The 12,592-nt window shown below is 42.6% G+C and overlaps 1 protein-coding gene across 1 annotated transcript; it reads left to right on the top strand.

The window, feature by feature from the left end:
• Positions 1-6,404: 6,404 nt before the first annotated feature.
• LOC142489210 (uncharacterized) lies at positions 6,405-9,562 on the top strand. The gene is made up of 3 exons (XM_075589625.1): positions 6,405-6,705; positions 8,101-8,178; positions 8,544-9,562. The coding sequence occupies exons 1-3, from the start codon at positions 6,429-6,431 to the stop codon at positions 9,560-9,562; spliced, it is 1,374 nt and encodes a 457-aa protein (XP_075445740.1). The 5' UTR covers positions 6,405-6,428.
• Positions 9,563-12,592: the final 3,030 nt, after the last annotated feature.

The raw sequence follows: 12,592 nt of genomic DNA, 5'->3' as shown, positions 1-12,592 counted from the left end.
TTATCCTGGATGTAAGTTGCCATAGCCTCGGTCTCGGGCACGGAGAGGGGATACGACATAGACTTAGGGAGTGTGGCTCCAGGAATTAATTCGTTGGGGCAGTCGTATAAACGATGAGGTGGTAAGACTTCCGCCTGAGTCTTGTTGAAGACATCCAGAAAATCATGGTATACCTCAGGCAGGGTAGAGAGAGGAGGTGAAGAAGCGTCGAGACCAGCGAGCACGGTAACGGGAGGAATGACTGCCTCCTTCAAGGTAGGACCCCACTTGATCGGTAATTCGTCTGTCCAATCGACACGAGAGTTGTGAAGCTGGAGCCACGGCAATCCCAAAATGACCTGGACAGTAGGTGAGTGGAAGACATCGAAGATGATGACCTCCATATGACCATCCGCAGTGGTCAAGGTAAGAGGAACAGATTCCAATATTATAAACGCTGGTTGGAGCTGTCGACCGTCGATAGCCTCAAGACCGATGGGTGACTTCTTCTTGACTAACGGAATTTGATTGTTGCAAGCATAGTCGTGATCCAAGAAGTTGCCACAAGACCCAGAATTGATGAAGGCTTCCACTGCTACCCGGACATTGGGACCCTCGAGAGTTATGGGCAGAAGAATTCTCTTCGGTAGCTCTTTGGGAGTAGAGGGGCAAGGAGAGATGCTACCCAGTAAAAGCCCCTCAAACTTTACTGGGCGTTCTCGTTTCCCGGTCGCATGCGACAGTGACGTAGTTGATGTTCCGGGGACCCACAGTAGAAGCAGAGACCCTCACTTCGGTGGCGTGTTCTCTCAGCGGTCCGGAGCTGCTGGCTACCAATCTGCATCGGTTCAGGAGCGTCCAATGCAGGAAGAGCCAAGGGAGGAGACCTAGGAGAAGCAGATGAGGGCAGCCTAAAACAGGGACGCTGGCGCTCCTGGCGTCTCTCTTGAATGCGCTGGTCCATCCAGATGTTGAGGGCAATAAGGTCCTCTAGAGATGAGGGAGAGGAGCGTAAGCTGCCAGGTCATCCTTGAGGGATTCGGATAATCCCTACCAATATGCCGCGGAAAGGGCTTCATCATTCCACCGAGTCTCCGCAGCGATGGTGTGGAACTCCACCACATATCTTGCAGCCGACCTGCGACCCTGGGAGAGATGAAACATGGAAGAAGCTGCAGTTTCCCTAAGCGCTGGCATGTCAAAAACCTGCTGGAACTCTCGCTGAAATCTGGGGTAGTCTTGTGTTATCTCAGCTGTGTGCTCCCAGAGAGGTAAAGCCCAAGCGAGAGCATCGCCCGTCAGCAGGGCGTAGACATAGGCCATCTTAGAGCGATCTGTGGGAAACCGAGATGGGGAAATCTCGAACTGAACGTCACATTGGTTCAAGAATCCCCGGCAAGTAAGGGGGTCTCCGGCATACCGGTTGCGAGGTGGAATACGTGGCTCCGACAGGCCCATAGGTACTGGGGCAGGAGGGCACAGTGCAGCTGGCGAGTCCCACAGGGAGAGGTTAGAAAGCTGCTGTGCCATGGCCGTGACCTGATTGCTTAAAAATTGCCAGTTATCCATTGATACACCTTGGCCCACCTCAGGGGAGTCTGCATTTGTTGGGCTCTGCATAATGTAACACCTGAATGCCCGCAGACCTGGCCAGTCCCCAATACTGAGGTGGGTAAGGGTATAACACGCACCCACAGCAGTGAGGGTGTCCCCGGAGTGTGTTATGATGCGTTGCCGGGCCTGGTGAGAAAGGGTTAACTTGATACTTGCTGTGTCCGGGGTACCAGAAGTCCGAGGGTAGAGATCCGAGAGCCATATGTCAGGGGCAGGAGAGAGCAGCGTAGTAAGGTCCAAAGCCGAGTCCAGGGAGTAGCGAGGTACACGAAGTCAAAGAGAGCCAAGATCAAATCCAAAGGTATCCAACGGGGGCAGGGACAGGAACTAGAGCTGTATTAAAAAAGACAGCCAGGCATAGACAACCGAACAACCGAAGCCACAGAAGAACTATGCAGAGCGAGAAAGGAGAGGGCAGACTGGGGTTATATATGCAGGGGGACCAATGAGAGCAAGAGGTGGAGCGGAGGCCTATCAGAGCAAGCCCAGGCATAGGTTCAGGTGCCCAGAGTGGGAGTCAGCCAGGTGAGTGGTCGAGACAGCCTGTAGCTGATGGGAGGCGGAGCCAGCATTGCAGGAGGACGGCAAAGAACATCGGGTGCGTGCGCCCTGTAAGGTTCCCGTGCTCGCGCCCCAGCCGCGTGTGGGAGGATTTGGCCCGGCATGGTGTCCGACCGGAGGCGGTAAGGAGCCGATGGGGAGTGGGTCTGGGACGAGCAGCCACACTGGGTGCCTGGGTGATGGGGACCCGCTGAGAGGAGCGTGTCCCTCGATCCCTTGCAATACTACTGCCAGTCTGGGTTGTATACAATTTATATACTTTGTCATATATATTCATTCATAGGTGCCAGAGATATATCTTCTTCCAATATCAGGATCCAGGTTTTTCCCCTTTGTCTTGCTGTCAGCCTGCAGTCTCTTTGCAGCTCAAGACATCTGTTTGTTCCTCCGGTCAGGCCAGTTGTGAACTAGGGAACACTCTGGTCTATCCTTCCTGGGTCAGCTCCAATTGGGAGCTCAGGAATCCTCCTCCTGTGTCTCAGAACAGGCTTTTTCTGACAGAGTTCTGATTAGTCAGGTGGAGTTGATTGATTGCTGGTGTGCAATTAACCAGCACACTGCTGGATTAGAGGCACATTTCATAACAGGGATAAGTCCCTGTTACAGGACCCATGGTAGATACAATATGCATCAGTTCAGGAGTTTTTCAAATCTGGAGAATATTGCCTAGTAACTTCATGGTGTATAGCTTCCTGTAGGAGCATAGGGTAACATATTTTGGTTTTGCACTCCCCAGCCTAAGGTTGATCTGGTGCACAAGGTCTACTATAATAGAACAAATCTCTGGATGGGCTACATGAGACATTTCATCTTGAGGTAATCTCTATGTCCGCATTGGAAAATAATTGATTATAAACTATCGGTCCAATCAGTCTCAGCCATCAATGTTTTAAGCTTGAATAGTTAAGTCGACAAATCATTAGAGCTGTGTCGTAGTTTCAGATAGTTTTCAAACATACTCTGCTGTCTGGCTAGGTGCTATGTGGTGGAAGCTTTCGACTTTCGATTTGGACTTAAATTCAGTATAATTTTCCAAAGTGTACTGTTCTGAACAAGTAGAGGTGTAACCCTTTTAAGGGAATCCCCCATCAGGTTACCTAGGATGAACCCAATATTATATCTTTTATCAGCCAGAAAAATGATCTGACAAAAACTAAAAGGTGTGGCATACTAGTAAAAAAAAAAATTACTTTTGTCTGGTCTCCCATCAAAGTGGGCAAAGATGGGGATGATAAGGACTGGAATAGTGGGGCAAGCGATAATCTTTACCTAAGTTACCACTGATATAAGGTGAGGATGGAAGTCTGAAATACGGCATTTTCTGCCTGTAAAATGGCTTAACCCTGCAGGTACTGAACCATTTTGTAGATCTCCTGTATGTCAGTCATCTTTCAAAAAGAATGGAGTCGTTTTCTTTATTTCACAGGTAGGGTTCAAAGGAGAATCAATAGTGAGACTATGTAATACTGGATCAATAGGACTTGTTGGTAGCTGGAACTAGGAGTTCGTAACAGCGATGTGTTGTAGTCAGTGAGTTCAGGGAGGAGCAGGCAGATGATCCAAGGTCAGGGCAGCCGGTAAACGGAAGAGTATTTGATAAAGCCAAAGTTTGGAGCAGGGAGCAAGCAGCAAAGTAGTAGGAAATGCTGGAAACAAACACAGGAGGTTATGCACAAAGCAGTGATAAGTGCTTTTAAGTTAGATAAAAAGCCATTATACAGTAGCGTGATACTGCCTTCTGTGAGATTCACAAAGCAGTGATATGTCTTTTAAGTGAGATAAATGCCTTTATAGCACGATACTGCGTTCTGTGAGATTCACAAAGCAGTGATAAGTGCTTTTAAGTAGCCATTATAGCAGGTTACTGCACTGTTATAAAACATACAGAACACCTACAAGCTCAAATTGAACCCCCAAAATAACCACGTGGGTATTTTGGGGGTTCAATTTGAGCTTGTAGGTGTTCTGTATGTTTTATAATTCTTGTGCAGCTAGTCTTGGCTGTTTTGGAGGGTGGCAACCTCCTATCCAATTGAAGCTCACTTCCTCCCACATTTAAATGGTTAAAAGCTCACTCCATGGCATCTCCAACTATCAGGGGAACTTGCCTGCATGCAGTGTGATTGTGACAAATCTATTACAGAGTGCTTTTCCTGGTAATGTACAGGTTAATAAAAGCTTCAATCAGACTTAGAACTTTTGCAACTCATATTGACAGATTTATTATAAATCATTCTTCCTGGCAATGCACAGGTTATTAAGAATTTATATTAGTGTAGGGACCCTTGAAACGTGGTCTGCCGTGAAGCTTGGCTCAAGGGCTTACAACAATTTGGCCAGAATGTTAAACTAAAAGACCATTTTATTTATTAGAAATTTATACATGTATATTTAGGCACTGTACCGTATATAAGTTTTTCTGGATGTGCACTGAGCTTTGTCTGTGTTTTATGTTATGTCTCTGGTTTTAAATACTGCACTGTTATCACTGCTTTGTGAATCTCGCAGCAGGCAGTATCACGCTATAAAGGCAGTTATCTCACTTAAAAGCACGTATCACTGCTTTGTGCATAGCACCCAGAAAACCCACTTATCACTGCTTAGTGCATAATCCCCATAGATTTTCACAAGAGCCAGCAGCCTTTTTATAGGCTGTGGGATGTCAGGTGGTGTAGTCGCTATAGTTTATTAGCCGCAATACCCTCCTCACCTATTCAAGCTTTTTGAGAGAACATTTATATTGGCTGACAAAGGTGGTTACAAGCCTTAGGGCCTCATGCAGTAAGCGACGATTATGTGAAATCGGCAAGCTTACCGATCTGTCATGTTATTGGCGATTTTTCCTCTCCGTATGCAGTAAGTGCCGAATACATTCAAAATCAACCCGAAAACAAATCCGCCCACTCTCACGATGATTAGCCGATCACACACAGGTGTATCGGCGTGCGTGGCGGGGTGCTGTTAGGTTGCCCAATCACAAATCTTGCTGAATCAGGCGAAACAAGCATGTATTGGATAGCGCGCCATATTTAAAGGCAACGTGTACTGCTAATCATTCTCTGTGTTGTTGGGAGTGAGAGAGAGAGAGACGCACAGAGCTGGCTGATTGAAGATTTGCATATTGACTGAGAGACTTGTTGTGTATTGGGAGAGCTTTGTCCTTTGTTGTTTTGTTTACATCTTTGTCTTGTTTTATATGTGGAAGTGTTTCGTGTGATTGGCTGTACATTTGTTGTCTGTTTTTTGTGAGTGCTGTAAGTATGCCCGCAAAGCGTGGGAAGAGTGATGCAGGTGGGAGTGGGAGTGCTACTCGTGCGAGTATGCGTCGGAGTGAACGTACTGTTCAGGGGAGTGATGTTGCTGGGAGTGGGAGTGCTGGTGCTGCGAGTGGTGTTGCTGGGAGTGGGAGTGCTGTTGCTGGGAGTGGGAGTGCTGTTGCTAGGAGTGGGAGTGCTGTTGCTGGGAGTGGGAGTGGTGTTGCTGGGAGTGGGAGTGCTGTTGCTGGGAGTGGGAGTGCTGTTGCTGGGAGTGGGAGTGCTGTTGCTGGGAGTGGGAGTGCTGTTGCTGGGAGTGCTGTTGCTGGGAGTGGGAGTGCTGGTGCTAGGAGTGGGAGTGCTGGTGCTAGGAGTGGGAATACTGGTGCTGGGAGTGCTGCTGGTGGCGCAGTTGCTGATGGGGTGTCTGGTGGTGGCGTGCTTGCTGGTGGCCAGCTTTTGGAGGCTCTTCCATTGGAACAAGGAGAGTCCAGTAAGCACCAGCCAAGCTCTGACCCTAAACCTGCTCGGAAGAAACGTGTGGAGAAGCCACGTAATCCTCGCTTCAATGACCAGGAAAATACAGCTCTTGTCACTGGCATTCTGGAGCACTATGACAGTATATATGGACATTTACTAGGTAAGTGTACCTTTACATTTATTATTCAAATACATGTGATCCTAGGTCATCTGAGTTTTGTTCATATGCAAATATGGGTTCAGAATATCTTTCTATGTTAATTAGTCTGGAAACACAGCTTTTTATCATGCCTTACAAGGACAACTAAACACAGGCGGTCAATTTGCCATAACTGCATACAATATGAATGCAACCTTGCTTACATGTATAGGTTTAGTAGTGAATGCTCATGTGCTTCACATATTACACATAAAACAGCATGTTTGCTATCTCTTGGAACAGCTAGCAGTGTAGGAAACGGGTGCTTCTATTATTATTAATTTACCTCATATATTTTCTATGTTTTTCAAGGGCGGACAAGTTCATCAAGCAGAAAAGAAATGTGGGACACAATAGTCATTGGTGTCAATGCGTGTGGGAATCATGTCAGGGACAAGCGGAATTGTCACAAGAGATTTGATGATATTAGGTCAAAATTGAAAAAGAAAATACAACACCAACGCGTGCATGCTACTGGCACTGGAGGTGGGCCGACACCACAACGTCTGATATTAACTCCATTGGAGGAGCTGCTTCGGGCAAAATTACTTCCCGTCGTCGTGGAAGGCTTGCCTGGTGACCGTGATATTGGAATTTATCCCTCACAATTTCCACCAGGTGAGAAATATTACTGTACTAGGCGTGTCGTTGCTTACAGTTATTTTGCATATTTACACTGCTTTTTATACTGTCTTCACAATATAAGCATACCTGCATCTATATATGTATATGTCTGATTCTGTATATATATATATCTCAAAATAGACATATATGTTGTAGTCCTACTAAAAGCAGTAACTAATATAGCACGTGCCATTGCGTGCTCATTTACATGTGAATTACCAAAATGCATTGCTGCAGTGGAAGCAATTGATGGTGGGCGAAGATGGGGAACAACAGGGTAGTACACATGTGTAACACATGCTAATGAGAAATTATTACTAGCTACAGGTACAGAACATAAATATGTATAATATTATTGTGTATTTTATTTATTTTACTCCTACAAACATGACATTACTGCCTATTTTAAGCATGCATCAAATATATTGCATGCAACGGCCTACAAACATCACTTGCACTAACACATCTATAGTTGTTTATGAAAAGGTCCATTTTTGCTTTAAGTCATATACAGACAGCATAATGAGGCACACGTATCATATGTTATGTCATTGTTTTCATAACTTAAACACTGCAGACGACTATTTAGATCCTCTACCATTGTGTTAAAGCAGCTGCAATTAATATCTCATCACAGCATACACTTCAACAGAGGGGGTGGGGTTCAGCACACACACTAATTACAGCCTCATTTTAGGGTCAACTTAGTTCACACCATTTTCACCTGTTTCAAGTAATTGAAAGGTGTGGCTGATTAGGCTTTTTGGGGAAGGGAATACCGTTCTTACAACCTGACTAGCACAACTGAAGTTAATCACACTCATTTGAAAGCTTAACTTTAGCTACTAAATGCCCCAACAACTCATTACTTATCAAAGCGTACGTCACACATTAGTTCACTCATATCTATAGTTGAACTACTATCAACGACACATTATCACACATTGCATGTCTTGTCTTGTTGAGTGACAGCCACATTTAGGTGTGCCACATCTTCTATTAATGTACCACACATATCCTGTAGCAAAAACAAAACTTTTTGCAATATGACCACCTTCATGATAACCATTGTGAATGGTCATCTCATGATAGTTATGTACATTATGATACTGATATCACTACACAACATATGATTTTTATGTACAAATGTAATCTATTTATCCTCACGCATTATTGCAGAAACATAGTATGTTGTATGTTAGGGAACTCAAAACTTCTAAGTACACAGGCATGTACATTGTTATTACAACTATTTATGTTCACTTTCACACACACATTTTCGGTTAAGGAACTGATGCTGTTAGGTAATCATAAATACAGAACATACAATACGTGTTTGTTCAATTTTTACACATATAAATGTAAAACTTATATTATTGTTATATATAGTTGCCCCTGGAGGACATGTGTCACCTGAGACGGAACAAGTGTCTTCACCTGGGTCAGCCAGCTCAACACACCTAGAAGGTGAGTGTATCAGTTGGTGGCCATATAATATGTGCTCTTCTATATGTTATGTTGTCATGTTAATTATTTGTTTTGCACATGTTCTTTAAATAGGATTACTTAGTGTCAGTGAAAATGAAGTGTAAGGCAACATGTATTGTGTTAGTGATGTTAACTATCATGTAGGAGTTGTGAGTTTAGAGCAAGTTTTCATTCACTCATATTTCATACTGAGTCCAAACATTATTCTTAAGTCAAGGTAGTTTTTAATGTGAGGTTATAAAACGTATGGAAACATGTTAGTTGTTACTTATGACACAGTATAATTACATAGTAACACAGCAGAGATTAACATGCCATTTAATAATGTGTACATTTATTTGTAGAACATGATGATGAGGATTATGATGATGATGATGATGATGCCGCCATAGACACACAAATACAAGCAAGTGACCATGAAGAGGTTCCAATTGAAACTGTTTTACCGCCAAATCGTCCAGCAACTACCACATACGATGCAATTGTAGCTTCTGAGGGAAAAATTGTGGAAGCAGAAAATCGTCGCCATTCTGACCTGATGACAGTGCTGGAAAGGATGATTGCACTGCAGGAAGAAACAGTATCACAATTGGCACATCTCCACAGAGTCTTCATTGAAGTGCCTAAACAGTTGCAAAAAATCAACACCTCATTCGAAGCATTAGTTGTTCAGCAAACCCAAGCAAATTACTTGAGAATGACTAATGTACCACAATTCAACTTGAACACCTCACAGGCAGGATCTGTACATGCTGGTCAGTTTTCACCACATGCTTCTGATCTTCATTCACCAGGTCCGAATGTTACCGGTCAAGTAGCAGACATTGCTGTGCAGGTTCCTGACGACATCCTACCGCTGCCATCTGTACAAAATCAGCAGCTGACACCTACAAAGGAGGCGACAAAAACAAAACAGCACAAGCAGTTACTACTGACCAGTTTTTGGTCAAAAACAAAAAAAGACACACATGAAACAGACCAACCATCACTTGTGCAGTGTCTACCAACTTGCTCACATGTGTCAGTGGGCACAAGCCCTGTCGGTGAGTCACTGGCCACAAGCCCTGTCCGTGAACAGTCACTACCCACAAGCCCTGTAAGTGAGTCACTGCCCAAAAGCCCTGTCGGTGAACAGTCACTGCCCAAAAGCCCTGTAGGTGAGTCACTGCCCAAAAGCCCTGTAGGTGAGTCACTGCCCAAAAGCCCTGTAGGTGAGTCACTGGCCACAAGCCCTGCCCGTGAAGTGCCAGAGGCCACTCAAAGTGGCTCTGTTGTGGCTAAAGTTGTTGCCAAACGAAAAAGGAAAATTCAAGAGACAACAAGCAGGCCTGTTACTCGCTCTCAAAAGGCACAAAAAAAATAAATGTTATAATTCACTAAATATGTATTTGGCCTTGTTTTGTTGACTTCAGATTATCTAATTAATATTGTATGTATGCTGAAGACTGTGTTGTTTCCAAACTTTCAAGTATGTTCTTGTACACGTGAAGTTTTGGAAATGTTAACAGTCCTAATTAATGAATAGTGTTATAAATATTGATGTATTAATCGTCTGTTCAGTAATGGTCCACCAGGAGCCAGTTGCTAAGTTTAGAGAAGCTGCCATTGACTTTGCAGCAAAACATTGCATTTGGGTGTGTTACTTGATGTAATCATTGCATGTGCATATTATTCACATGCAATTAAAAAAACACCTATTTAACTGCAAACATCTTTCTTGTACGTGTACAGCAGGATTATGTGTAAAATATTACTTACCTTTGCCTTGCTTGGGCATTGTAATGTTGTCCTTTAATCATTTATGTGTTCTTGTTTCAAGAACATCTCTGAATGTATACTAATATATATATGTAGTATGTATGGATATATGCACACACACAAACACACACACACACACACACACACACACACACAGTGTGTGTGTATGTATATATAGTACTATCTAAACTGGTATAGATGTATTTACAAAAAACATACACTTCATGCTTCCTTGTGAAAACACAGTATTTTAATAATACAGGCCTAATGTTTGAGAACTATACTAAGTGTGAGCCTCTAACAGTATTGGGCGCAAACAAATGTTTATTACTTAATTCACTCATGTTTATCACCATTTAAATAGGTTTCATACAAGGCCTACTTACTGCCATCAATATGTTGTGTGTACTCCTGCAATATAAAAAAAAAAAAAAAAAATATATATATATATATATATATATATATATATATATATATATATATATATATATATATATATATACACACAATATACATATAGTACAATATACACTTGATATATATATATTTATGAGAGAGATATATTTATATATATATATATATATATATATATATATATATATATATATATATATATATAGATACACACGTATTTAAACTCATGCAGACAGGGAGTTAACCAGACTTTCAAATACACACAGAAATGTATGCGGGGAAAAAACATTTCATTTTGCAGGTGTGTGTATTTACTGATATGGCTGTCTAAGCACTATTTTCACACAGTGCTCTTTGTTATTTTGCAAGAAAACTCAATGTTACTGAATTAAAAGTGTAGGAATGTTTTCAGAAACGAGATAAAAAAAGGATACATGTTTGTCCCACAAGCGGCTATCAGAAACCACAAATGTTCAACCAATTAAAACTACAGATCCAATTGGCGTTTGAAATAAGGAGTAAAAGTTTATACTTTTGTTGACCTTGAAAAGGAAACACAGCATTTTGTTAGCCATTGAGCAGTTTCATTTTTATGAGCAAAGAACAGATACCTGCACACATCTTTTGTGCTAATCTGCAATGGCTGATAAATTCGTTAAAAATATGAATCCGCAATTAGGGTATAAATACATGGTATCAGAAGCTATTTTGACAACTTGCGGACACAAAGCGAGCACACGCCAAATCTATGATTTGATTCGAGCAAAATATCCTTATTACCAAGACCGTGGGCATGCGCGCAATTTTAATTCCTCAGTAAGATTCACTTTATCAACTAATGACTGTTTTGAATGTGTGCAGGATAAGCTAGAAGACAACTATGGTTTCTGGAAGATTGCCAAGGAAAAACATTTCACCGTGAAAGAGGGCACACATATTGTGCTTAAAGGCATATTTATTCCTAATGCCAATAGCAATGGATCCGCTACTACTGTTCCGTGTGAATCGATACCTGCTGCAATATCTGCACCCTCCATTCCTGAAACCCACATTGTACAAGAACAAAACTACTATGATTATGTAGCAAGCCTTTCAGCTGAAAATTCATTGGAATGGGTACCCGAAGAAATGAACCTACCTCCGGACCAATTGTTTGAAGAAAGCAGTGGCGATTCCTATGAGCGCTTCATGGAGGAGATGTGTGTCATACTGGATTCAGCGGTTGGGTCAAGTGTGGATGAAAATGCCTTGCATTTCTGGAGCGACCAGTTGCAGCCAGACGAAGAGTTAATTCTAGAAGAATGGTAAATATAACAACCGTTATGCGTTGACTCTGCGTTTAAATTTTTTTTTTTTTTGTAACCACCATTTTCACTTTCAATGCGTGGATACAGCGTAACATTGCAGACTGCATAACATGTAGCGATCACAAAGAAATTGTTTCCTAATACAATATAGTAGAACCTGAAAGAGTAGTACACATTGCTGACGGAATAAATATACGTAGTTTCCTATCCCTTTAAACATATTAGCAACATTTTACCATAACTCTAACACATACCTGTTTTGTTATCATGCAACATCTACAACATTTAAAACCGGGTCCACCACGTATGACGTGGGACCCTTGTCATGGGCCAAGGCGTCCTTAAAAAGGATTACGGATGTAAGTCCCGCCCCCAAGCGACGTGCGCGCCTCAAAGCCTATTGGCTGTCATGTTTTGTTATAGTAACGGTAACTGCAGTGTGTCATGTGTGCGGCTCAGTGTTTGTAGGCGTAAACTGGGCGTTAGCCGAATGTTAATTGAGTGGGAGGAGTGTTAGCGTGCGTTTCACGCTGGCTTAACATGACGTCACACGTATTGCATTTGCGCATTGTGTTATCGGCCGTCCTTTCTGTCCAAACACGTCTGTTTAAAAAGAATACAGATGTACTAGTTTAGAACGAATGTAGTTTCATCTTCATTGTATTTGAAATAAAGATTTTATGTTTACTGGTATTTTCAACATGTATTGAACGCCACAACGTACGCTTTGTTTTGCGCATGCGCTAACAGTTAGTGGAGCCAAGCGTGAAGTGCGTGCGCACACTAAGATGTGCGCGCACATTTGTCAGTATACAGGCAACGTTCACTTCATATACATAGTTATGCCTGCTACAAATGTAAAGAAAAATTACATACTGATGTACACTTGTAGTTCTAACATATAAGTGAGTGAC

Source organism: Ascaphus truei, chromosome 1, assembly GCF_040206685.1.
Source record: "Ascaphus truei isolate aAscTru1 chromosome 1, aAscTru1.hap1, whole genome shotgun sequence".
NCBI classification, from domain to species: domain Eukaryota; kingdom Metazoa; phylum Chordata; class Amphibia; order Anura; family Ascaphidae; genus Ascaphus; species Ascaphus truei.
The sequence above is the reverse complement of the archived record's forward strand: the minus strand, read 5'-3'. Positions and strand labels throughout refer to the sequence as shown.

What these genes read in the sequence shown, in the direction of transcription:
- LOC142489210 (XM_075589625.1), top strand. Translation starts at nt 6,429, where the DNA reads ATGTGGGACACAATAGTCATTGGTGTCAATGCGTGTGGGAATCATGTC. An exon ending in TCCCTCACAATTTCCACCAG is followed by an intron (nt 6,706 to 8,100) that starts GTGAGAAATATT and finishes TGTTATATATAG; the next exon opens with TTGCCCCTGGAGGACATGTG. An exon ending in CAGCTCAACACACCTAGAAG is followed by an intron (nt 8,179 to 8,543) that starts GTGAGTGTATCA and finishes ATTTATTTGTAG; the next exon opens with AACATGATGATGAGGATTAT.